The sequence below is a fragment of the Bombyx mori genome, chromosome 14, assembly GCF_030269925.1.
Source record: "Bombyx mori chromosome 14, ASM3026992v2".
In the NCBI taxonomy this organism is placed as follows: Eukaryota; Metazoa; Arthropoda; class Insecta; order Lepidoptera; family Bombycidae; genus Bombyx; species Bombyx mori.
In genome coordinates this window covers 7,130,155-7,156,074 of record NC_085120.1, presented here as the reverse complement: position 1 = coordinate 7,156,074, position 25,920 = coordinate 7,130,155, and the positions used below count along the sequence as shown (strand labels likewise).

Sequence of the window (25,920 nt, the reverse complement as noted above, 5' to 3'; positions counted from 1 at the left end):
TAAATTGAAGGGACGTAAGTTTGACGTCGCTATAACCAAAAAGTCGTTACAATCGAGGTCGTTATTAATGAAATCCACTGTAATTTAGATACGGCAACTTAATTTCATAGATATTCTTGGGTTAGATTATTGAAATAAAGTTTGAAATCATCTCGTATTCTAGATGCTTGAACCGTTGCTCGATTATTCCGTCTTGATCTGCGTACGCAATTGTTAATATTAGAGTCTCCAAACTGGGAAACAAACTGCTGAAAATCTGCATCTCTGTCTCCATCTCTTTCTCTTATAATGTTGTGTAACAGGCACGAAACCTTTATAATCAATATTGCGTGCTTTTTGTTTGCTTCTGTACTTTTTGTAAAAATACGAAACTTATTGGTTAAAATGCCAAACGCGCACTCAATCGTGACTCTTGCCCGGGATAATCTTTTGTTGAAAATTATTTTTCCGCATTTAAACCACCCGATGGATATGGGCGCAGTAAACAATTTTTCAGAGGGTAGGCTTCATCGCCAATTAACATGTATGGTAAATTGAGATTAGAACCAGGTAATCTCTGTGACGGTGGAACGTTGAATCTTTTTTCTCTTAATAATCTGTTTAATCGTGAAAAATGAAACGTGCCTCCATCACTTTGTTTGCCTTTCCCGCCGACTTCTACAATGATAAACTTGTAGTCTGCATCTGACACCCCTTGTAGTACTAATGAAAAAAAATAATTATAATTATAATATGCACTTCCACTATTCGGTGAATTTCTTATACGGAAATGTTTGCCGCCTATCGTACCCTGGTCACGCGGATTTAGTAATGGGATGCTAATGAATTATTGGGATGGCGCCACCTTTGGAGTTTGTCAGTAACTAATTACCGCGACTATCCAAAGCGTGGTTCTACCCGATCGATCACGCTTTACCGCTAGCTGCCTAGATGGCGGCACTTGTATATTGTGTGGTGCTTGAGCTTACGGTTGCGTTGTTTATTTACACATTACAGATCCCACAGGAGATGTTACTTTAAGATTATTGTGCTCAAAATCAAAGGTTTCTCCGGTTAAGATAACTACATTAGCTCGCCTTGAGCTTTGTGCCGCTCTTGTTTTGTCAAAATTAGTTAAACTTATTTATAACGCTTATAATTCTTTACATCCTATCACCGCTATATACGCTTTCTCAGATTCTACAATTGCTCTTTCTTGGATTAAATCTTCCCCGCATAGATGGTCAATATTTGTAGGAAACCGCATCGCTCAAATTCAGGAGAATTTATCACCTGACCGCTTTTTTCATATTAATGGTAAGGAAAATCCTAGCGATTGTGTGTCACGAGGTCTTTTACCGTCACAAATTATTAATAACTCGCTTTGGTGGCAGGGTCCTTCTTGGACCTGCTATCCTATTTCACAATGGCCTATTGAACCTTTTGTACCTTGTAAATCTGGAAGTGACATACCTGAAATGAAAAAATCTGTAACACTTACCGCTTTAACTGTTGTCGAAGATTCCCCAATATATCAACTTGGGTTGAGAGTTTCGTCATGGTCAAAACTTCTTCGCTGTGTTGTTTATGTACTTCGATTTATAAGAAAACTACCGCGAAACAAGTTTGTAACCGCATCCGATTTAAATACTGCTGAGAAAGCTATTATTCGAGCTCTTCAAGCTAAATATTTTGGTCATGATATTGCCAGCATTAGAAAATTAGATTTACCTTCGAAAAATATTCGTAAACTTAGTCCATTTATTGACGAAGATGGAATTTTACGTATTCAGGGTAGACTTTCGAGCTCTGATTTACCGTTTGAAACGCAACACCCCGCTTTATTGCCAAAACACGATCACATAATAAATATTATTGTTGATTATTTTCATAATACAAACTTGCACACTGGTCCGGACCTTTTGATGTCCATTATTCGTCAACGCTTTTGGATATTGTCCGCTAGAAACGTTATAAGAAAAAGAGTGCATATGTGTAAATCATGTTTTCGAGTATCACCTTCACACCCAACTCCCATGATGGCTGACCTTCCGTCAAGCCGTGTAATGGAGGCCAAAGCTTTCTGTCACACGGGAGTAGATTACGCGGGCCCATTTAAGATAACGCTTGTACGCAAACGTGGTCATCATTCACAAAAGGCTTACATTTGCCTGTTCGTATGCTTAACGACAAAGGCTATACATATTGAGTTAGCCTCGGATTTGTCAACGGACTCATTTCTTGCCGCTTTCAAACGTTTTATATCTCGTCGAGGTCCAGTTTCTTTCATGTATTCAGATAATGGCACTAATTTTGTTGGCGCAAAGGCTCAGTTAGATGAAATGTATAAACTTCTAGTTTCAAATAATTTTATATCCGCATGGAATGATGAATTAACTAAATACCGAATCATTTGGAAGATGATCCCGCCTCGGGCTCCACATTTTGGAGGTTTATGGGAATCAAACATTAAATCCGTTAAAACTCATTTAAATAGAGTAATAGGCGCACAAATTCTCACTTACGAAGAGATGTTGACTGTGTTGAATCAAATAGAATGTCTTATGAATTCCAGACCTTTATGTCTTTTATCCGCAGATCCCAACCCCGAAATTCTCACACCCGCACATTTTTTGATGTCCACTCCTTTGCAGTATTTACCCGCGTCTGAATTGTCCGCAAATCAGATGAGTCTGACTAATCGCAAAGCGTTGTTAGATGGTTTGGTTAATTCCTATTGGAGGAAATGGAGATTAGAGTACCTGCATACGTTGCAAGTCAGACAGAAGTGGTGTACATCAGATAACCCCGTGAAGGTTGGGACAGTAGTTCTTATTCATCAAGATGACATTCCACCGCTCCGCTGGCCACTTGGCGTTATACAAGAGGTGTATCCAGGTGCCGATAACATTATACGCGTTGCTTTGGTAAAAACGAAATCTGGATTTCTTAAACGTCCAGTTGTAAAATTATATCCGCTACCGCTAGAATAAATTAGAGTACCGCATGTCATCAACCGCTTCAACTCTACTCGTAAACATTCATGATGGCTTATTATTAATTAAAATTTGTTTCTTTTCAAATAACTTCCCGCTATTTAAGCTTTATGCTTCCTATCTTAGTATCTTTATATATTTGTTGAAAGTCCTGCGAACTTTCAAGGCGGGCAGGATGGTCACGCGGATTTAGTAATGGGATGCTAATGAATTATTGGGATGGCGCCACCTTTGGAGTTTGTCAGTAACTAATTACCGCGACTATCCAAAGGTGGCGCCATCCCAATAATTCATACCCAAACAGTTGGAAAATTGCCATCTTTGAAAAAGTAAATTTGCGACACTTTTTAGCTTATCACAGGTTAGTTGCGGCATATGTATTTGGACCAAATTTTTCCAAATAGCTTCTAGTTTGATAAATTATTTTAGCAACTGTACTTCGTTTTAATCGGTAAGATTGAGCCAGAGACCTAAACGATCCGCTGTGACCGAGAAACCTGAAATAAAAAGGCACTTATAAATGAACTAGCTTTCCGCTCGCGGAAATAAATTTCATACTTAATGTGATATTATGGCTATATATCCATATTGCATCTATGCATATTTTATGCAATACTAATAATGTTGTACTATAGGCTATGATTTAAGATGGAACTATCGTGAATAAAAATTCAGTTGTTCCATACAAAATTTCAATATTGGTAATTACTTTAATTTTTCAGGCGATAGCTTAAAGAAAAAATGGAATAACCTAAAAGATAGCTAACAGAAAGAACTTAAAAAAGTACCTAGGTTGCAGTCTGGAGATGAAGGTTCAGATTATCAATCTCAGTGAAAGTATTTTGAACAATTATCATTTTTGAAAGACGAATATGTGCCCACCCTGTGGGAAACTAACTTAATAGAAGAGGAAACTTCAACTCAGGTTATAACCGAAGAATTGTTGCCGTCACTTTTGGAATCACCGCTACCTCCGCCGCCGGTTTCACCAGTGCCATCAAATCCCACTTCTCCGCCACAGCAACCAACAACTCCACAAGAGTCGTGCTACCACCTCAAGAGAAAATGAAAAACAAAATTCTTCCCGAAAACGATTGAAAACAACTGAAATCCGTGCTGAATATTTAGAACTGAATATTTAGTTACATAGAGAGAAAAAAATTGAAATTATTGGAAGCTGATTTAGCAGGTAGTAAAGAAAAGGACATTCCCAAGTCAGACGACTATCACTTTTTGATGAGTCTATTACCAGAAATGGAGAAGCTTAATGTTTTACAGAAATGAGACTGAAAAATAAATTAACTCAAGCTTTGATGGACGAAATTAGCCTCAATCAATATCCAGGATATCAAAGCTATTGCACTCAACCTCCGCCTTCTGACTACGGCATAAATAATTTACCAAAAAGTTATGAACTTAATTATTACTAAACGACATGCTAAAGATGTAATTATAATTAAAAACAAAATCAGTGATTACTAATTTGACTATGGTATATTAATAAATAAATAAACACGGTAAACAAATTAATACTTTTTATTTATCTACAAGAAACAGCTGTTCTAGAGGAGAAACAATGTTCTTGAAATTAACTTTAGCTTTCAAGTTTTCTTGTATGTGGCCGAGTATATAATCAAATGTTTCTATGCTTGCCCGCGTATATTCAAAAAAATTATCGGGATATTTCCTATACTCATAATAAAGACTGAAATTCGCCAAATTCTCTCCTTTTTTGGTTAACTGGGTGCGCTCCTATTCTTGACTGAATGATATCGTCAGCTAAGAATGCACTTGTTTCAAGGCAATATCGTGCTACTTTTGATAGGAGCATTTGATATTTTAAGCCATTCTCTAAATACGTGCACGTCTGACGCCGCCGCCGCCGCATCTAGTCTAGATGTGGCATACCCCCGCAAATCGCGCCGCCCGCCGCGCCTCGCAACGCACCGCCAGTAGCTGTGGCCAGCCCCTTAGAGGATTCCTTCAAGCTTCTGGAATGGCAAGCATTTGGCATCAATATAAACGGCGAATACATCACACACCTTCGGTTTGCTGACGATATATAATAGTAGTCATGGCTGAGTCGCTGGAAGATTTGGGACAGATGCTCGGTGACCTCAATAGAGTTTCTCAACGAGTGGGCCTTAACATGAATATGGATAAAACGAAAATCATGTTCAATGTCCATATTAAGCCCACCGCAGTTACTGTTGGGAACTCTATTCTTGAAATTGTAGACGAATAATAGATAGTCCGATTAGGTAAGTCCAACTTCGAGAGAGAGGTCAGTAGGCGGATCCAACTCGTCTGGACAGCGTTCGGTAAATTAAGAAATGTGTTCTCGTCCAAAATCTTCCTCGGCCTTTCATGATTCTGGGTGATTTCAACTCTCGTCACAGATCTTGGGGTAGTTTAGTTTCTAATAGTTATGGGTATAAATTATTGAATATCTTAGACACGTGCATTTTAAACTCCGGTTCTCCTACTCGCCTCACAAAGCCCGGTGAAGTAATTAGTTCCATTGCCCTGTACATCTGTGCTCCCCATTTAGCATCTTCTCTATCTTGGTCATAATCATTTCATTTCCCTGCAAAAAAAAAGCTACAATGTTTATTCAAAACTCTCGCCTCAAACACAAAATCATAGACTCTAAATGGAGTCAATACACTTTATTAATAGAAGAGAAAATTAACAGTTGCTCAAAAGTTGATGTTACAGATAATAATTAATTCAAAGCTGTTTTGTTAGAACCGGCTGATAATGTTTTTCCAAAGAAAAAGCCGCGTAGTAATACACCGTGGTGGATGAAGAATGTACCATTGCTATAAAGAAACGTAAGGCAGCTGAGCGTAATTTTTGCAATAATATGTCTATGGAAAACTACGAAGCATTAATGACTGTAATGAAAGAAGTTAAAAAAACTATTTAAAGAAAAAGAAATTTGACGGGTGGAGGAAACTTTGTCACCTGAAACCAGAAACACATGCTATTGTCATATAGTGAAATATCAAAAGATTTAGATCAGCTGTCAATTCTTCTAACGCATCGTTGCTGCCTATAAAATTAACTGATCGATTTCTTGATCGCTTGGCTCCTCCTTCTGCTCCACTTAGCGATCCTATCCTCTCTTCTATACAAAATAACTCTGATGCCCCTTCTTCTCTGTATTAAATCACGTCAAAGACAGTGCTCCTGGGGAAGATGGGATTCCATATTCCTTTCTGTGTCACCTTGGCGAAAAAGGATTAAATTACGGAGACGCGGTGGGCGGGGAGGGGGGGACGCACCAGCTGATCGGACTAACCGCCACCGCACCCTCGGCGGCTCGCCGACAGATTCGGTCAGTTTCGTGCGCTCATACGAATATTATAATGTTTTTATAAATCTGTAAAGTATTAATTATTCTAAAGCGAGTCGTATATTATTGGAATTTCATTAACATTAGTGGCGACCGTTTACAATCGCGACTAAAAGCTAAAAGTAATCTTCGAATAAACAATGGATAACCGTTACTGGAATTTGAATTTATGGAACAAAGAGATTTGGATTGGATTGCTGCTTATGCTCCCTTCTGCCCTGGTGAAGTGAAAACTTTGCTGAGGACTGCTGGACGGGACACCCAAGGGAAGTTGGCCTATTAATCCTATCCACTTTTTTTTCCTTTTCGATTTGCGTACTGTTATACGGAATTGAGAAAATATCTTTTTAAAAAAGATTTTATTGATGAAATAGACATATAAAGATTTTACGACAATGACGGCAACCATGCCGTGTGGAATTAGGAATAGGACTGACTGACTAGGGAGGGGATTGTTCTCTAATAAAGGATCATAAGTGCTGATACTACTCGGGAAAGGTGATGATAAAAGCAAAGCTAGGAACCAGAGGGTATCATAATAGCCCCCCGACTAGGACTAAACTTACACCCTTAATGGTGAAGTTTATGTATGGATGCGGATTCTAGGATTATTAGAAATAAGAGGTTATTCTGGATCTGGAAGGACGTTTGAGTTATGGGAATGGGTGAATCTAGAAAGGATGCAACTGTTGCTAATCTTATAAAGTTTATAAAGTAAAGCTAAAACTAAGCTAAAACTAAAAAAAAACTATTACAATATTGTGTATTAATTACTATTCGAGAAAGGTGATGATGAAAGCAAAGCTAGGAACCAGAGGGTATCATAACAATACGGCTTGCCGCTCCGAAAGCGTTACAAGATAGTATTTCAAGTGCACTATTACTATTCTTCTTTGTAATTTACAACTGATCAACAGCCGCTGTTAGCGTCAGTGCGTGATAAGTACTGACCTATTGGCGGAAGATGATTAGCGCGGCAAGTTGAACAATGTATTGTTTGGGTCATTTGGGTCATTTACCTGAAGCGCGTACGAATGCTTGTTTTCTTTTCTACTCGTGTGGAATTGACTTTGCTGGACCTTCCATGATTACTAACCGGAAAGGTCGTGGTAACCGTATCACTAAATGTTATTTATGTTTATTTGTTTGCTCAGTACAAAAGCAATACATTTATAACTGGTTAGTGAACTAAGTACTCAAGCTTTTATTTTATGCCTAAGGCGTTTCATATCACGTAGAGGAAAATGTCATGAGTTTTTTTGCGACAACGGCAGGAATTTTGTGAGTGCAAACAATGAACTAGGTAGGTTTCTTGGATCCAGTCAGTCTGTTGGTTATTATGCTACTTCTGAAGGAATCAAATTTGTATTTAGCCCCGCATACTCTCGCATACACTTCGGTTTTTCAACGCTTCAAACAGAGGCGGGGCCTCTCTGACACATCAAAATGCTAAATCGAATATCCTCCAGAATTCACTAGATGAAATAAAAAGGCAAAATGACAGCATTACAACAATGCAGATGCTGTCAGATAAGTATGACGATATCCAAAGGGAACTGGCTAAAAAAGAGCGTAAGGATAATCTATCTTACATAAAGCTGCTGGAATCAAAATTGGAAAACGTCGAAAACAAATCGTGCGCCTCCAGGATTGAGATACGTAATATTCCTCAGGACGAATATGAAACTAAGGAACAGCTGGTTACTACTGTGCTGGATATTGGTGCCATTATCGGTGTCCAGGTTGGTGCCCACAAGGTGAGGGATGTTTTCCTCACCACGAAACTAAATACCACTAAACCGATCTTGGTTGAATTTACATCAGTAATCCTGAAGGAGAAATTTATGAAAGCAGTCAAGGCTCTTAATAGAAAGGAGGACGGAAAATTGAACACTGTGTTCAAACTTAACGTCCCCCCTAAACCTATATACATATCTGAGTTCCTGACTTCCAAAGGTAGGAGGCTCTATTTCCTGGCTCGTGATTTAGCTAAATCCCATGGATTCGCTTTTTGTTGGTCTTTGTTCGGTAGCTCAGTAAAAGTAAGTTTATTGTTCTTGAGGTTTTATTGTAAGGTGGACTGTATATAAAGTTTAATTCAATATCAGCCGCGAGTCGCGCGTGCGATTCTATATCGTTCCCGTTGTGTTCTGTGTCGCTGTATGTGTTCGGCCCTCGCCGCTCGAGTCGTCGATGCCGTGGTGGTGGTTGGACCCCCCCGCAGACCTCGTAGTCCCCGTTTGTACGTGAAGTACTGGCGCGGACAGTCTTCATTAGGAAAAATCTATCTAAGGAAAAAGGAGGGTCATCCACAGTTAAAAATTAACGAAGAGGCTGACTTGGTCAAACTGAAGGAGATGAAGTGACTAGTTGAGATGACCAACTCCACGTCGACCTTTAACCACAAATATATGTACTTAAGTTTTGCTACTAGAGTTAATTTTTTTAATACTCTTGTTTTATGTTATCGCCTCTCTGTTTGTATTGTGTTATCTCTTTATGATAGTATACTAAGCACACTTACACTTTACACATTTGCAGCTACTGCTAGTCTCCATGACCTTACTGTTGTTGGATCAATAGTCTCATTGTTTCTCTGCTCCGGAACAAGTAGTCCTTGTTCTAAAAGTAATCTGCCTGCCTCAAATAATCTAAGCCCTGTTGCTTGGACTAGATTTTATAATAGTATACAGAATCTTATTTTTTAATCTCTCTGTCTTTTTTGTTTTTATAAATGGATGAGGTAATTTTTCAAGACATTGATAATATTTCCATCTCCAAATCGATTTCTTGTGAGGTGGAGGATGCTGGACGCCTTCTGCGGGATCGGTGTACCAGCTTGGTTGTATGAAATCAGAATATAAGAAGTATTGCCCGAAATTTCGATGGTCTTTTAGTTTTAGGGAGGCTCGAACTAGACTGCGATATAATAATATTAACCGAATGTTGGTTATCATGCTGTGGGTTCGTGCCCAGTATTGAAGGTTATAATAATTTTAAAACTACCTCAAAATGACGGGGCCGTCGTCTATTATAAAAATCATCTTCAAGTGATAATTGAGGAACCAGTCTTTGAAGAAGGCAATTGTCCATTCTGAAACTGCGATTGTTGCGGTTTATTCATCACCCTCCTAAAGGTGTTTGAAATCTTTCGATGATGCATCACCCGAAGTCCTGGCTGATCTCCTAAACCTTAAAAACGTATCTATTATATGTGATATTAATATTGATATACTTCTCGAAAATTTTGACAGTAATGCACAGTAATGCATAACTATCTTAATATTTGTGCAAGTCATGGACTTCTACCAGCTCACACCTTACCTACCCGACTTGGTAAATCGTGCTTAAACCATGTCATATTATAAACTTGTAATGGTGCTCTCACATTAGTAACTAATTCCACTTTGACTGACCAACAAGCAATCATTCTTTGCTTATGTCGCGGAAGGAGCCCCTTCACATCTACAATCAAACACTCACCCAGAATAGGCAATTAAATGCGCAACCATACACAACATCACATACATCCACGCAAACAGAAAACACAACTTTATTCTCAATAAATGACAATGAAATTCTAATAGACCATCAACCAATCACAGATAAACAGGCTCTAGAACTACAAGACAAATTCAGACCTGCTCTAATACAATATGCCGGCATGGACCCTGAAGCTCGACCACGATTACCTAAACTGAAACATAGCCCTAAACTATTCCATCTTATTTATTTATTTAATCAAAATATTTTACAAAATTTTGTGACGCCTGAAATACAAATAACTGAAACGCACACACTCATATACTGCACAGCATTAGCAATAATATTGAGCTTAATTATAAAGTCAAAAACTCACTAGACAAGACGTCACAAAAGTCAAGAAAATATTGAAATATCAGTGGTAGCACAGTGTGGTTGGATGAATATCTAGTGACAAATGGAAGAAGCATATATAAAATAGTAAGTAACAAAAAAAAATGAGCTGGAGCATAGAACCGTTAACAAAATCAAATTACGATATGGTGCTTACAAGCACAGGCGATTCTCATAAGATATGATTTGTGGGAATACGCTAGTGGTGAAATAACGTTAGCGGCAACTACGACTGCCGAAGAAAAGAGTGCGTTCCTAAAGGAAGACTTAAAGGCAAGGTCAGTCAGGCTACTTTTACTTATATATCCACTAGAACTTAAACAAATTAAAGGGTGTAATACATCCAAGGAGGTATGGGACAAACTAAAGTCTGTACATCAAAGTTCAGGACCGGCAAGAAAGGCTACGCTATAGCCGCTAGTCCACCCCCCTATCAATGGGCCCAGTGAGTTTAAATCGGAACAAAGGGCAGAGGAAGAGAGTGTGCGGATTATCACGCTATTGACAAAATGCCCACGTAATCCTCATGTGGTGCTGAGCAGCCGGCCCCTCAACCGAGCAACGGCGCCGGGCCTATATCAATTGAGAGATTACGTGGTTCGGCAAACTATGTATCTTGGAAATTCTCGATGCGCATGCTGTTAACCTTAGAAAATATTTGGAGCTGTGTGGAATCAACGGATAAATCAGCTACTACAGAAACTCAACGCGACCAGAGAGCATTAGCAAGAAATTGTCTTGGTGTGGAACCTGCCTTGTACCAGTATGTTCGCGACTACAAAACTGCCAGTGATGTTTGGAAGAACTTAGCCAAGATTTTCGAGGATCGTGGATTATACAGGCGAGTACTTTTACTCCGGCAACTTCACCATATAGAATACAAAAAATATTCTAAACATGCCTAAGCCTATTTTGCCTATATAATACCTATAATGTCAAAAAGAAAGTATTTTGCAGTTTCTGTGGAAAAAGTGAACATGTTCGTAACAGATGCTTTAAGCTCAGGAAACAGAAGAAAGAGGAGGCTGAGAAAGCTACAATTGCGACTGATTGTGCCTATTCAGTGACACAGATGACTTCATAGTTGACAGTGGGTGTAGCAGTCATATGATAAATAATAAGAATATGTTCCAAAATTTTAATAATAAGAAGAGTCAGGTTTGTATTGCTAATAATACGTACCTGGATAGTGAGGTATCAGTAAATTTACTATTCCTTGTTCAAATATAAAAATAGAAGCTATGCTCATCCCTAAATTAGCTACCAATTTACTTTCCATTAGTAGTAGTAGCAGTGTAGTAGTAGCATCATACCTGCAGGTAATACTACGCAGCCAATTGGGTGTGCCTTCTACAAGAGAAACATCAGGTAAAGTCTCGTTTTATTGATTTTAAAACCTTGTTGAGAAACAGACCGGAGCCAACATAAAATGTCTACGAATCGATGGAGACGGTGAATATTTTAATGATTGTTTCAAATATTTTCTTAAGTTTCAGGGAATTATTCATCAAATAACCATTCCGTATTGCCCTCAGCAGAACGGAGTATCTGAGAAGTTAAATAGGACTTTGTTAGAGAAAGCAAGATACATGCTGGAGGAATCTGGTCTTAGCCGGGAATATTGGGGAATAATATAAAATCTAAAATTGCTAAATGTCGTGGTTCAATAGCCCAAGGTGTGTCTCCAAGCATAGCTGATAGATCTAACCTTTCAACTTCCAATGTAAAATTATCGATGGTTAATATCAACACTTTCTCAGGAAAAAAATATTCTGAATGGAACACATTCCATGACTTGTTTAAGTCACTAGTTCATACAATCATGATATAAGCGATGTCCAAAAATTGCTCTACTTAAGAGATTATTTCAATGGTGAGGCTGAGCAATATTCCAATCACTCATGACAACTACGCTAGGGCTTGGACTTTGCTTGAAGAACGATATAACATTAAAAGTTAAGTTTCTAACTAAGCGCTATAGATTTCTTAATAAAGATTACATTGATATTGATAAAGAATATCAATACGATGGTGGAGGAAGCAAAGACAAGAACTTACTGTACTATAGTTGGTAGTTCATTCCTGGAAAGGTTTTCTTCTCACGCGGATGGTACGGGTAATTGCGTATTGCAGACGTTTCGCAAATAACTTAAAAAGGAAATGATTAGACAAAAGGATCGGGTTTTTAACAACAGGAACATGCACAACTCTCACACAGACCGACTACACTCACAGACATAACCAAGGACTCGCGCGCTGGCGCTCGAGGAGAACGGACGTGTACGCGCATCGAGCTCCGCTACTCCAGTGACGCCCCGCCACGAGCGGGGCTGCGTGATGTAGCTCCAGGCCGACGTGCAGCGCAAGCGCTTTTTAGTATCTTTATCGCTAATTAATACTTATAAATTGACAATTTTAGGTTATAAGTGAAAGAATGGAGGTAGATAGTGAGTGGAAAACGGACGATAAATCGCCGTTTAAGAAGATTGTGTTTGACAATTAATTCAATCCAATTAATCCCAGCAATGGATTAGACACAGTGCAATGTTTTTATTGTAGCATCGTTTCGGAAAAAGCGAATTTTTACGACTGGATTGGCGATCAATCCATGTCTAAGAATCACAAGTGTGCGTGTGAACAAGTGAGTGCTGTCAAAATATTTATTCGCAGTGAACTAGAAAGCATCTCAGATGGTTCCGTTAAACTCAATACAAAGTATGTGCATTACCTCGCAAATGCGAACAAGCTCAAACAAGGCAAAGGCCCGCTGTGTGAATGCTCAGGACCGTTGTTCGTTCAAGTGATCGCACAAAACGAATTCATTATTCGCGAAAGAATAATATGTACATACTGCAAGAAGATGAGCCGCGTTGAATTCAGATGCGACACCATCAAACCTATGGCAAAAAAGCAAGTCGAGGGACCGTGGACGCCGGCTGCTAGAATAAGTCATACAAAAGAGCAATCCGCAAAAGATAATGTTATGAAATATAATTAATCTAGAGGCATTAAAACCGTGGCGTCGCGGGACGCGAACCAAGCATCACGTGATAACATAATTCCCAACTGGGGTTCACAAAGCGCGGGAATTCAACCGCAGCCAAAACCAAACCAAGAACACCGACCACGAGTAGAACCGAAGCCGACCGCTATACTAACAAGTAACATGTTTTCGCCGCTTGCTTTTGATGAGGAAGAACGAGATAGGGAATCTGACGATACCGTCTCAGTATTGAGGGCACCAAGCGACGACGTGTTCATAAGACACGGGCGGCATCTATTGGCGTCTCACCAGCGTATCTCCCTTTTGACAACACGGGACAAAGCAGTGCTACAAATGGATCAAATAAAAATTTAACGAAGGATACAAGAACAAAGCGATATCCTCCATTTATATGTGAATATGACGCATGGATCTCGGATAAAAACGAGTGGAAGGCGGCTAATGAAATTGCTCGAGTGAGTAATTGTGAAATACGCGCTAATCCAAAGAGCAAGAAAATAACATTTATTCCAAAAAGCAAGGAAGCTTATGAAGCCATACAGAGACGACTAAATGAAAACCCAGAAAAATATAATTACTACACATACGGATGAAAAGACGATCATCGCCCGGCAAAGAAACTAATAGCTAAAGGGGTCCGCGCCGAAGGTTACACAGAGGAAGAAATCAAAGCCGATATTCTTGCGAGATATGGAATCAAGATGGAACGGTTAATTATTATGAAAAATTCAGCGTTGATTCTCATCTTCCCAGGTGAAACTGACATGCGAGTAGCCCGCGATATAAAGTTTATCTTAAGTCAGCGTGCTACAATCGAGAAATACAAGGTACGAGACACCGCGGTGACACAATGCAAGCGGTGCTGGCAATTTGGTCATGTGCAATCTCACTGCCGGCGTCCAGAGCAACCAGACTCTGTTGAGCAACGCGAAGATGGAGATGTTTGGCATGTGTGCTACAACTGTCACGAAATTGGTCATACAGCAAGACAGGCAAAGTGCCCGCTATTCCAGTTAGAAATAAAAAAACAGAAAAACAGGCGACAGGCTTTCGTCAATAATGAAGGACTTACACAAAAGCCCACAAACCGTATGATAGAAGCTTCGAATATAAAAGCAGCCGCAGCCACACGGGTCGACAGAACCAGCTATGCAGCAGCAGTAGGTGCCTCAAGTAGCACTAAAACCACACGCAAGCCCCCTGAGAATGAATCCATGGCGAAGGCGTTACCTGACTACTTAAAGAGTTGATGAAAAGTCTGCAGGCAAAAGGCTATCCCGCAGAAACAATTTTGGATTTTGTAATTGAGCTTATCAATGGATAATTTGCCAAATACGCTCAGAAGAAGAAAACAGTGTGTGAGAATCGTACACTGTAACATTCAAGGACTTCGCAACAAACACATCGAGCTCAAGCAACTGGCAGTCAAACAACGGCCGGATATTATAATAGTAAACGAGTGTAAAGTAGATTTTACAAAGTGTAAATATAACATTCCAGGTTTTAACTAAATTTACGATACTAGGGCAACTCATCTTGTCACTGCAATGTACATAAAGGAAGGTCTTCGCTGGAATCTAACGACTGTGATCCCAGGCGTGGATGACGTTGATCGTCGTATTGAGGGAGTAGCGATCGGATTGAGAGAGATTTAAATTTGAGAATGCAACAGCTTGGACATTCTCAAACACAAGCCGCAGGTGCGCTGGTGCAGCGGGCCATTGGCAACAGAGAGGCAAAATTGGTGCATACTGGCTTACCATCTCGACCCTGCCATCAAGGAAACGGAATACTCGATATCGCACTGGTGACACAAGAGGCCATGGAGTACACTTATCGAACGAAGCAACTCGATTCTATCTCGTCAGATCACTATCCGTGGCAATTGGAAGTTGATATAGAGGCGCACGAACATGTGCTACTGAGGCGAAAGATGAGCAGCATTACTGAAACTAAGGAGTCTCGCATCAAATTCCAAGAGTTAATCGAAGCAAATCTTCCAGTAATTGTGCCAACCACTGATGCGGAAGCAGATTCATACGTCGATAACTTGGAAAATGTACTCACTGCGGCATTAGATGAGATGGCGCCGCTACGAGAGTCAACACGACGGGAGGAATTGCCAATAAACATCCAATACCTGATACAACATCGCAACCGAAGCAAACTAAAGCAAAAAATGCACCAAGAGGACATATTCTCCGTCGGATATACAACGCTGCAAATTTAACTGAAGAAGAAACAATCAATACTCTGGTTGACACGGCAATAGTAAAAGAAGCAAATGTGGATGACACTCATAAAAATTCTGAGTCCTTCACCCCATACCAACCGCTGGCCGAGACCGACGTAGACGAGGTAATACAAGCTCTTCGCCTCTTCAAGAACAAGAAAGCGCCAGGCCCCGATCAACTAAGGGCTGACGCAATAAAACTTGCTGGCATATTATACCGCACTGACAAACACAATAAACTACACTCTACGCACAGGATATTATCCAAGCCGCTGGAAGCTGGGAGACTGTATCTTCTTACACAAACCAGGCAAATCACATACCGAAGCTGCCTCGTATCGTCCCATTATGTTACTTAACATTATGGGTAACCTGTGCGAACGAGTTATGTATAGCAGACTTCTCTCAGAAGTGAACCGTTTGCATCTTATCCCAGAATACCAGCACGGTTTTACAAAAAATAAAGGGACTGGTACCCAAATTTTACGAACTGGTAAGGTTATCACAGACGCTTTGGCAGAGGGCAACAGTGTAGCGATGATTTCTACTGATCTCAGTAAAGCTTTAGATTCCATAAATCACGCAGGGCTAAGCAAGAAACTGTTTAACGCTGGAATGGCAAATAATGTGATTAAGTTAATAGAGAATTACCTAAAAAATCGGGAGGCTCGTGGTAAGTACCGAACAATGTATGGAAAAAGGCAGCCAGTTCCGCACGGGGTACCACAGGGCCCAATTTTGGGGCCGATCCAGGTGCCAGGGCGCTAGAGTGACGGTAGCGCGCAGCGCAGCCTCAACCCCCTTAGGTCACCCCGTGACCATCACCGAAGGAGACTGCCTCCTCATAGGGGCCGGAGCTGGACAAACGCCCTCCTCCGACCCCCGGCTCGGCGGCGGCGGCACGGGAGGGGAGAAGAGCTCTCCCTCTCCCGTTCCGCCGCTACCTTCTGTAAGATGGTGGACTCGCAGAAGTCGAGCATCGCCTGCCAGGACTCGTCGTTGCCGAGCATCGTAGCCACGACTGTCGGAAGCGACAAATTGGGTTCTATTTTTGCAACGAGGACACGGCGATGCTCCGCGAAAGCGGGGCAGTACGCGAGCGTGTGCTCCGCCGTGTGAAGATAACACACCATCACCCAACACACAAACATTAATATCAAGCAGTTCGCACTTGGCTTGCGCCCATACTAACATGCAATTACCGGCTCCGCCGAGAAAACAAGTCGATAAAAATAATAATAACACACGTCCTGATTGAAGTAGGTGTTCACGTGTGGGGCGGACACACGAATAAGAAATTACCTCCGGACATCGTTCTCGTCGAATCCGTCACTTACGACGACGGGCGCGGCGAGTAAATTAACCCACAGACACAGCCCGCTGAGTTTCTCGCCGGATCTTCTAAGGGGGTCGCATTTCCGATCCGGTAGTAGATTCTGCAAAGCTTTGGCTCTTGCTAGGGTTCGTGTTAGCAACATCGGCAGGTTTGAGCCCCGTGAGCTCACCTACTAGCCCGGTGACGCTGATATGGTATCTCTAGACCATCAGCTTAAGTATGAAAAAAAATATTGAAATTACTGGCGTGGCTAACGTGGCTCTGGAAACCCATCAAAAATGGAGCTACGATCTAAACGTAAACATATAGAACCGCTGCCAGGAGGCGATCGCCAGGGCACGCAGGGTGATAGTTTAACAGTCAGAACGAACACTTCAATAGAACCATATAGCCCAAGTATTGTATCGTACACACCCTACAGATCATCTTTACTTCCCGTACCATCGTCACCCCAAACACTCTCTTTTAATCCAGATTCACCCATACCAATCTTGAATTGTGTACGGGAGGCAAATTCCTTCTTGCCTGTATCCACCAAGGCTGAGAAATCACGAGAACGCAAGAAATGGAGCAAAGATGTGGTGAATACGTTTATCATGCGTTTACTTTACTGCATTACTTTCACATAACCAAGTTAGAGAACGACATGACCACATACAGACAACAATTGAATCAACTTTTTTCCCAACAATATCGGGTAGTAACCGTTTTAGAACAAAGAATATCAAACCAGCGGAGATTTATAGTACGAAATAAACTTCTCTCTCAAGAAATATTAGACCAATTGAGAGAAGAAGTCCGTTTACAGTTACAAGAAGAATCTGAAGATAATAAGCTCTAATGCATGACATTATTACAAGACACAGACGAAAATATTGTACAAGAACAACCACATTCTTACACTCAATCTCAACCAATTTTACAATCTCACCCATCCCGTCAATCGCAAGAATACACAGACATCACACACTTCCTCACAAACTGAAAATTTAACCTTTATGTTAAAAAATGATATTGAGAACTTAGTCATCGCAGATTAGAATTTAATAACCAACACCTGTACCCAAAAAATACATGACAAATTTACAAAAACTCTAACACAATATGCCGGTGTGGACCCAGCTGCTCGACCAAAACTCCCTAAGCTCAGATACAACCCTAATTTATTTCGTTTAGTTAATTTGATTAATGAACATAATTATACCACCACCATTTTTAACTAATGAGGCAAAACTTATAGACAAACATACACTAATCTATTGCACAGCACTAGTTGTCTCTGAAGAACTAAACTACAGAATAACAGTGTACACAGGTAACAGACAACAAAAAAACAACACGAAATCACCATGGCAGCAAAGGCTAGAAAAATACATAGAAACAGTGAGAGCAAACTGCGGAAGACTTACACAATACACAAATAGCAACAGATCAAATAAAGTAGTTAGGAGAGTGAGATTATAGATTTAGAAGAAATTATAGATTTTCTATGAAATATAATGCCCCTATGAAGAACCACGCTACAAATTAATTGCAATCCTAATTCTATCACAACACGTCAAATATCTATTAAGAAAGGAAACTACCAAGGTGATTCACTAAGCCCGCTGTGGTTCTGTCTCGCCCTTAACTTCCTGTCTCACTTGCTAGAGCGTTGCCGCGCTAGGTATTGCCTCAAAAATACCACAGAAAAAATCACACCTCATGTTCATGGATGACGTGAAACTATACTCACAATCAGAAAAAGAAATGAAAAAATTTGTAGAAGCAACAGCAGAGTTCAGTAAATATATAACATGCAATTTGGTTTAGACAAATGTAAAACACTTTATATTATCGGAGGCAAAATACAGCCCGGCGACTATGTAATAAACGACACAGACATAACAGCAATGGAACCGACCGACTTATATAAATATTGTTACGCGCTGGGTTTCGGGATAAATAATTCCACCAAAGTACAACTAAAAGCCACTCACCACAGACTAGACGGGTCAAATGACAAAATGACCGCTGGTAAAAATATTATGGATAAGACCTTTCAATTTCATATGAATTTTTTTAATGATTTATTTTTTATTTTAGATATTTAATTTTTTTTTATACATATTATATCAGTTATGATACCAGATTCTTCACATAAGCCAAACAATTTTTTTTCTTTGCGATTAGTTTTTTTTAAATGTTTCTTTGTAACTTCTTTTAATTTTGATTAGATTGACTGATTTTAGCACTTCTAATGTTCACAATTTTTTAACCATGCATGTGTTTATTTTGCATGCTTAGTTAGTTTATGTTGGCTTTATTTTGTACAAAATAGTACTGAAAACAACTGTGAAGCAAGTGGGCGTGGGCTTGTTAGAGGTTGGTGGTAGAGTCCGTTCACGTGGCAGTATGGCAGCCCGTGGTGCAAGAGGAGAACACGTGGTGGTCAACTTCGTCGTGTCCCGGACAGGCCTTCGGTTTCTGAGCCGCAATAGCTTTTTCAAACTAAAACTCAAAATTTTATTTTATTTTATATATTGTAATTATTTATATGTCGTGGATAACGACTTTTAGTTGTCGTGGATAACGACTTTTAGTAATATTAGGACGGTGGTTTTCATTATTATTTTAAATGATAAAATGTTGTTTTGATAAATATCACAAAATGAAGGGTAGACTCCGTAACGCCACAGTATAAAATGGCGGTACGTGGACAGAGTCGTGGCATTCCGTGTCAGACAGTCATTCCGTCCGTCTCAGTCAGTGAGTCTCTGGCAGTCAGTCAGTCAGTCTGTCGGTATGTGGAACGAAACTGTCGGTTTACCCTGTCATTGTGAAAGTTGTGTGTGTTGAGTTTCAATAATTATTGTTCAAAAGGTTTTATTGACTTTTTATAAACTGAGTTCAACCAAATACGACTGATGACGGAAACTACCGCTTAGCCATCCCTGGTGTGTGCCAACATATATATATTGATTTATCGTTTTTTCTTTTTTTCTTGCAATTTGTTTATTGATTTATTCCTTAAATATTTCTTTTAATGTCAATGCATATTTCAGAGTGTTCTCTGATACACTGCAAAATTTGCCAATGGGCCAACCCTTGGAGACGCCCTTCATCCCCTCGCCCTCCACCCTAAAAGGGTAAGGGTTCTCCCTCCTATGGTGGATAAAAACCCAAGGTGACTATTCTGATTGTTTTAAATATTTATGTTCTTGATAGTAAAACAAATATCCATAGTAAACAAATGTTTGTTATGGTTTTCAGAGTAGAATCTGTTTGGTCGTCTATGGGGATGGTCGACCAACCAATCCTATCGACTTCTCGTGGACAAGAAATTTGTCCATGCCTGCGTAACTATTTATCAAACAAAACTTTATACGTTTATTTGTTTTGCTAAGTTAATATGTTATTAAATATTTATTTTATTTCTCAGAAGTTCGGAAGTTGACTATTCTTCTTTAAAAATTGGTCGACCACTGTAAGTTCATCTCGGTTTACCACCTACAAGATAAAATAATGACTACCATTGATTAAAATATACTTTTAATTTTGTAGAATCCATCCGTCTAGTAACAGATCCCTCCGAGATGATAAGATGATCTCTCTAAACCTTTTTTTAAACAATCGCTGATGTAAAATACATATTGTAATCAAAACCAGTTTTTTTTATTGCTTATGTGGGTAGATTAGCTTACGGCCCACTTGGTGTTAAGTGGTTACTGGAGCCCATAGACATTTAGCGGTAGGCAGCGGCTTGGCTCTGCCCTTGGCATTGCTGAAGTCCATGGGCGACGGTAACCACTCACCATCAGGTGGGCCGTGTGCTCGTCTGCCTACAAAGGCAATAAAAAATAAATAAAAAAAAAACATCTACAACGTAAATGCCCCACCCATCTAGTTCTAAGGTCTCAATATAGTAACAACGGCTACCCGACCCTTCAAACCGAAACGCATTACTGCTTCACGGCAGAAATAGGCAAGGCGGTGGTACCTACCCGTGCGGACTTACAAGAAGTTCTACACTTGTAACTTATTTCTTTTCAGGCAGCGAGGAAGAGTCTGACAGTGACAGCGAGGGGGTTGCGCAGCCAATAGTATCCCGGGTTGAAAGGATGCTTATGCAAGCAAGATATGAAGAAACTGAAGAAACTCCCGCTAATATTAATTTGCAGTGGTCTCCTTAACTGCAACAATCAGCCATCAGTGCCCCGACGCCCGTCTTACCGACGACTGTTTCTATAAAGTCGAGCAACAAGTTTAAGTTCGACAGGAGAACGTTTTCGCAGCGTGGTCGCGAGACGCCACCGACGTGGTTGAGGTCGGCCGGCTTGCCACCGCCCCAGCAGCCGTCGCAGGAGTTGTCAAGATACGAAGGTTGGTTTGGTTATGTTCCTACCTACTTACATCGACCGACATATCTACATGTTTGTTGTTTTGCATAATGTGAGCACTAAGAACAAACAGGCTTGCTTTGCCGGCGGCTCGAATTAATAAAATAAGCAACTCTTTTAGGGGGCTGGGTGTACAACTTTTCAACAAAATCCCACAAAACGTTCAATTACTACCTGTTCATAGATTTGTCAAGGAACGTTTGTGCAACAAGGCATATTATAAAGATAAGGATAATTTACTAGATGGCACTACTAAGGTGTTCGCTCCTGGCCTTTTCATTTTTCATTATTATTATTATTTTTAATTGTATTTTTTTACTTGTTTTTTCGTTTATTGTAAATATTTTTACTTATTTAAGAAAAAAAAAAAAATCAGAAAAAAGCAAAAAAAAAAGCCCGCTGAGTTTGTTTCGCCGGTTCTTCTCATGACTGTGGCTTTTTTTGGAACCGGTGGGAGAGTTAATATTGTTATTTATATTTTGACATTCAACAAGTGTGTTATACTGACATCTAAGTTGAAATAAATGATTTTGTTATAAATCAATTTTGCGAGTAACCTCTGGGGTCATCACTTTATTCAAGAACATGGTACCTACCTATATATGTACGTACTTTTCACGTAAATATTTATCTTTGGGATTGCCACTCACAATATATTATTAATCTACTATCGGCACTTACCTGTGCAGACCTGATACCTACCTACTATCGGCACTTACCTGTGCAGACCTGTACACATGTGTATATCCCAGAGATCAACGGACAACATGCAATTATTAATGATGCCAGTGCATTCGACAAGGTTCTACGATCATTCCTTTACTGTTCAAGCTATTCGTTTGTGGAATGCTTTCCCGGTACGTATACGACATGCTGAAACATTAAATTCGTTCAAACGCCTCATTAAGGAACATTTTTGAAATATTAGTCAACCGATTTAATATGTGATAAGGTAAATTTCTGAAATTGGTATCTACTTAAATTGTATATGTTTCAAAGGTATTTTAAGTATCTTTTATATGTAAATTGCTTATTCTTATTTATGTGTAAAGAAGCAAAATTTAAATTTAATTTTTATTTAATTTTTATTTATTTTTATTTTTAATAATTATTATTATATTATAATACTTTGTATTGTGTATATGTATGTGTACATATATTTATATGTATTTCACTGGAATGGTACACCGCGCGTAGTTCGTTTCCAAATTATTCTTGTCCACCAGATGGTTGTCTGGAAGAGATCGCTCTTAGCGATAAGACCGCCAATTGTACTTTTTTTGCTTTTAATGTATCGCACTGTTTATTTGTTTTTTGGTGTACAATAAAGAATACTCTCTCTCTCTCTCTCTCTCTCTATATCCAGTTGTAATGTAGCATTTACCTTGCTATTCCAGATATGCCGTCGAACGAAGGTGAATATAATCGACAGTATAGCGTTACGGGCAACGCACGGACGCCGCACGCGCCGAGATCGGAGCCACAACAACCACTTGTTGCGGAATTAGATGACGAACTGCTGCAGGTATTGGGAGAAGATCCATCAAAGTCTGATCTTGTAGTACGCCTACAACACATAGCTACATCTGGGTTGTCTAAAGAAACAAGAAAGGAACTTTTATCTAAGTACCTACTGCCAGGGAATTGTACCCTAATCAATGCACCTCATTTGGACGCAGAGGTAAAGGCCGCGTTCTCAGACACGGTTTATAAGAGACCAAGGTGTCAAAACTAGACAGAAACAAACTGCTACAGCTACTTTTTGTTTATCAGAGGCTGTTAAAAGTTTAATTGCAAAGCAACAAATGTCATATATATTTTTATAGATTTTAATTTGATTTTATTTATGGTTTTCAATAAACTGTCAGCTATGAGATGTGCATCCTAATTTTTGTATTGTAAAATCTTCCTCATCAAAACCCAAAATATAAACAAGAAACCGTCCGCTGCATGGTCGTTCGAGTCGAATTCCCAGGAAATAAAAGAAGTGATCAATATTTAATTTTCAGGACATTATAGTGATGTGTAACCCATTACTCGGTTTTTTGTTAGATTTCCCAGTACATACTCCTAGCATTTGTATTTGTACCCTCATAGTAAGTAGAAACCAGGTTTGTCTGTTAAAACCAAAATAAATCATTATTTTGTGTTTTCTTCACTTATTATTGAGTATTGTATTTACTATATTATGAGCTGGCTTAACGATGTGGCTTGTTTAATGTGTTTTGGCAATAATTTATGGGTTTTTCACACTTGTAAAATTAGATTAATTATAGGTACCTAGTGTAATTGTATCTACGTTGCAGTTCATTATTTTTTTTTACTGCTATCAATACCACATTAACCAGCCCGCTTCTGCCCAAATACTTCCAAAATGAGTAAGAAATATCAAAAGGAGTTAGTTAATAAACGTCATTAGGTCGATCTACGTTGCTGTGGTTGAGCCAGTGATCATGTAAGCCTCTGGTGTGTGGGTTTCCTCAGCTAAAAAACAGGGAGTGCAAAAGCTGCTGAATGCGGTTCAAAGAGGATTTGCCCAAAAATTGTGCTAGTGCTACCGCACCACCAAACCTATGGAACAAAAGGTACAGTGATGGCGAAACCGCAGCAACCACGAAGCTTTTCTTCCCAGACGCAATAAAGGCCTACAGCATAGTCCGGCACGTAAAGCCGAAGGGTCTTTTAATGCAGGTAATGATAGGACACGGTGGGTTTTCCGCATATTTGAATCGCTTCAAATGTAAGGGGGACCCATCGTGTATCTGCGAGCCGGAAAACCGGAAACTGTAGAGCACATCATAACAGAATGCCCTTTCTTTGGTAGAGAAAGATACGATACGGAAAATCTCATTAATTATGTGATAAAAATAGAAAATATTTGTAAAATAGTAGAAAATAAGTACGTTAGTAATAAGTTTTTTGAATTCTGTAAAAATGTGGTAAATAAAGTGATAAAAAGAAATAGATTAATAAGTTAGGTTAAGATATATTTGGTTGACATATATGTCGGAATAGTTTAGTTTAATCTGTGTATTTACGAGGACTGCACTAAAAGTATCGGGAATGGAATATTTCCACTGTTCCTGTCCTCGGTCTTGTCACGAGGATTTGTCAAACTTGTTTAGTCGTTGAGAAAATGGAATTGACTCGAGAAAATTCAAGAGCGATGATTTATTATGACTTTCGAAGTGGTTTAACACAAAAGCAGTGTGTTGACCGGATGATTTCTGCATTTGGTGATGAAGCCCCATCCAAAACCACAATTTATCGCTGGTTTGCTGAGTTTCAACGTGGACGTGTCAAGCTCAGTGATAATCCCCGTCAAGGTCGTCCAAAAACTGCAGTCACCCAAGAAAACGTTGATGCTGTGCGTAAGCTGATTGAGGAAGATCGACATGTGACATACCGCGAAATTCAGGCAACTTTAGACATTGGCATGAGTCAAATACAAATAATCTTGTATGAACAATTAGGTGTCAAAAAGTTGTTTTCCCGATGGATACCGCATTCGCTCTGTGAAGAGCAAAAAGCGGCTCGCGTGACTTGGTGCGTCAGAACTCTCGAAAGATTCCACGTAGGATCCTCAAATGCTGTATACAACATTGTATCAGGTGACGAATCCTGGATATACGCGTACGAACCCGAAACAAAAAACCAGTCACGAGTTTGGGTGTTCGAAAATGAGTTAAAGCCAATAAAAATTGTTCGTTCACGGAGTGCTGCAAAAAAAATGGTGGCCACGTTTGTCTCCAAAACCGGCCATGTTATGACTATTCCTCTTGAGGGATAAAGAACGGTTAATGCAGAATGGTATGCTAGCATTTGTTTGCCACAGGTCGTTTCTAAACTCCGTAAAGAGAACTGCAACCGCCGCATCATCCTCCATCACGACAATGCGAGTTCTCACACCGCGCACAGAACAAAAGAGTTTTTAGAGCAAGAAAACATAGAATTATTAGACCATCCGCCGTACAGCCCCGACCGATTTCTATACTTTCCCTAAGATAAAGAATAAATTGCGTGGACAGAGATTTTCATCACCTGAAGAAGCTGTGGACGCCTACAAAACGGCCATTTTGGAGACCCCAACTTCCGAATGGAATGGTTGCTTCAATGATTGGTTCCATCGTATGGAAAAATGTGTCAAATTTCGCGGAGAATACTTCGAAAAGCAATAAATACATTTTTAATAGTAATGTTGTGTCACTTCGTTAATGACTTGGATAAAAGACTTGGAAGACAATGCTTCGCTCATGCAATGGGGCGATATAGAAAATTTATTTACGCGAAAAGATTATTGACTGGCACTGCCAAATTATTTTTACGTACCTGTGAGGTACAAAATTGGAATTCTTTAAAGGAAGAGTTAATTGAAGAGTTCAGAATAAAATTGAATAGTGCCGCAATTCACAAACGGCTCGCTGCCCGCTAGATGATGACAAATGGTGAAACATTACAACAGTACTTTTTAAACATGAAAGGAATAGCAATGTTGGGTTCAATTGATAACGAGTCATTAATAGAGTATATTATTGATGGTATCAGAGATACAGAAAATAATAAGTCGATATTGTACGGAGCTACTAATATGTAAGACTTTAGGAAGAAATTAGACCTGTACGCTGAAATAAAAAGGAAGACATCAGTCTCTTATTCACATAAACTTATAGATGCACCATCTACATCTAAAAAAGGGAAACCAATGCATACTAAACGATGCTATAACTGTGGATATACTGATCACCAGGATGCACGAAAG

The 25,920-nt window shown here is 39.5% G+C and overlaps 1 protein-coding gene across 3 annotated transcripts; it reads left to right on the top strand.

Annotated features, from left to right (window-relative positions):
* Nucleotides 1-1,081: 1,081 nt before the first annotated feature.
* LOC134200107 (uncharacterized) lies at nucleotides 1,082-23,043 on the top strand. Of its 3 annotated transcripts, none has more exons than XM_062672087.1 (3): nucleotides 1,082-19,718; nucleotides 19,827-19,948; nucleotides 20,815-23,043. In XM_062672087.1, exon 1 carries the CDS (start codon nucleotides 1,458-1,460, stop codon nucleotides 2,970-2,972), a length of 1,515 nt encoding a protein of 504 aa, XP_062528071.1. In that variant the 5' UTR covers nucleotides 1,082-1,457; the 3' UTR covers nucleotides 2,973-19,718; nucleotides 19,827-19,948; nucleotides 20,815-23,043. The 3 variants fall into 3 exon arrangements, with proteins under 3 accessions (XP_062528071.1, XP_062528069.1, XP_062528070.1); XM_062672085.1 differs by having other exon boundaries at nucleotides 1,082-19,948; nucleotides 20,815-21,144; nucleotides 22,559-23,043; XM_062672086.1 differs by having other exon boundaries at nucleotides 1,082-22,018; nucleotides 22,559-23,043.
* The last annotated feature ends 2,877 nt before the right edge of the window (nucleotides 23,044-25,920 follow it).

What these genes read in the sequence shown, in the direction of transcription:
- LOC134200107 (XM_062672087.1), top strand. Translation starts at nt 1,458, where the DNA reads ATGAAAAAATCTGTAACACTTACCGCTTTAACTGTTGTCGAAGATTCC.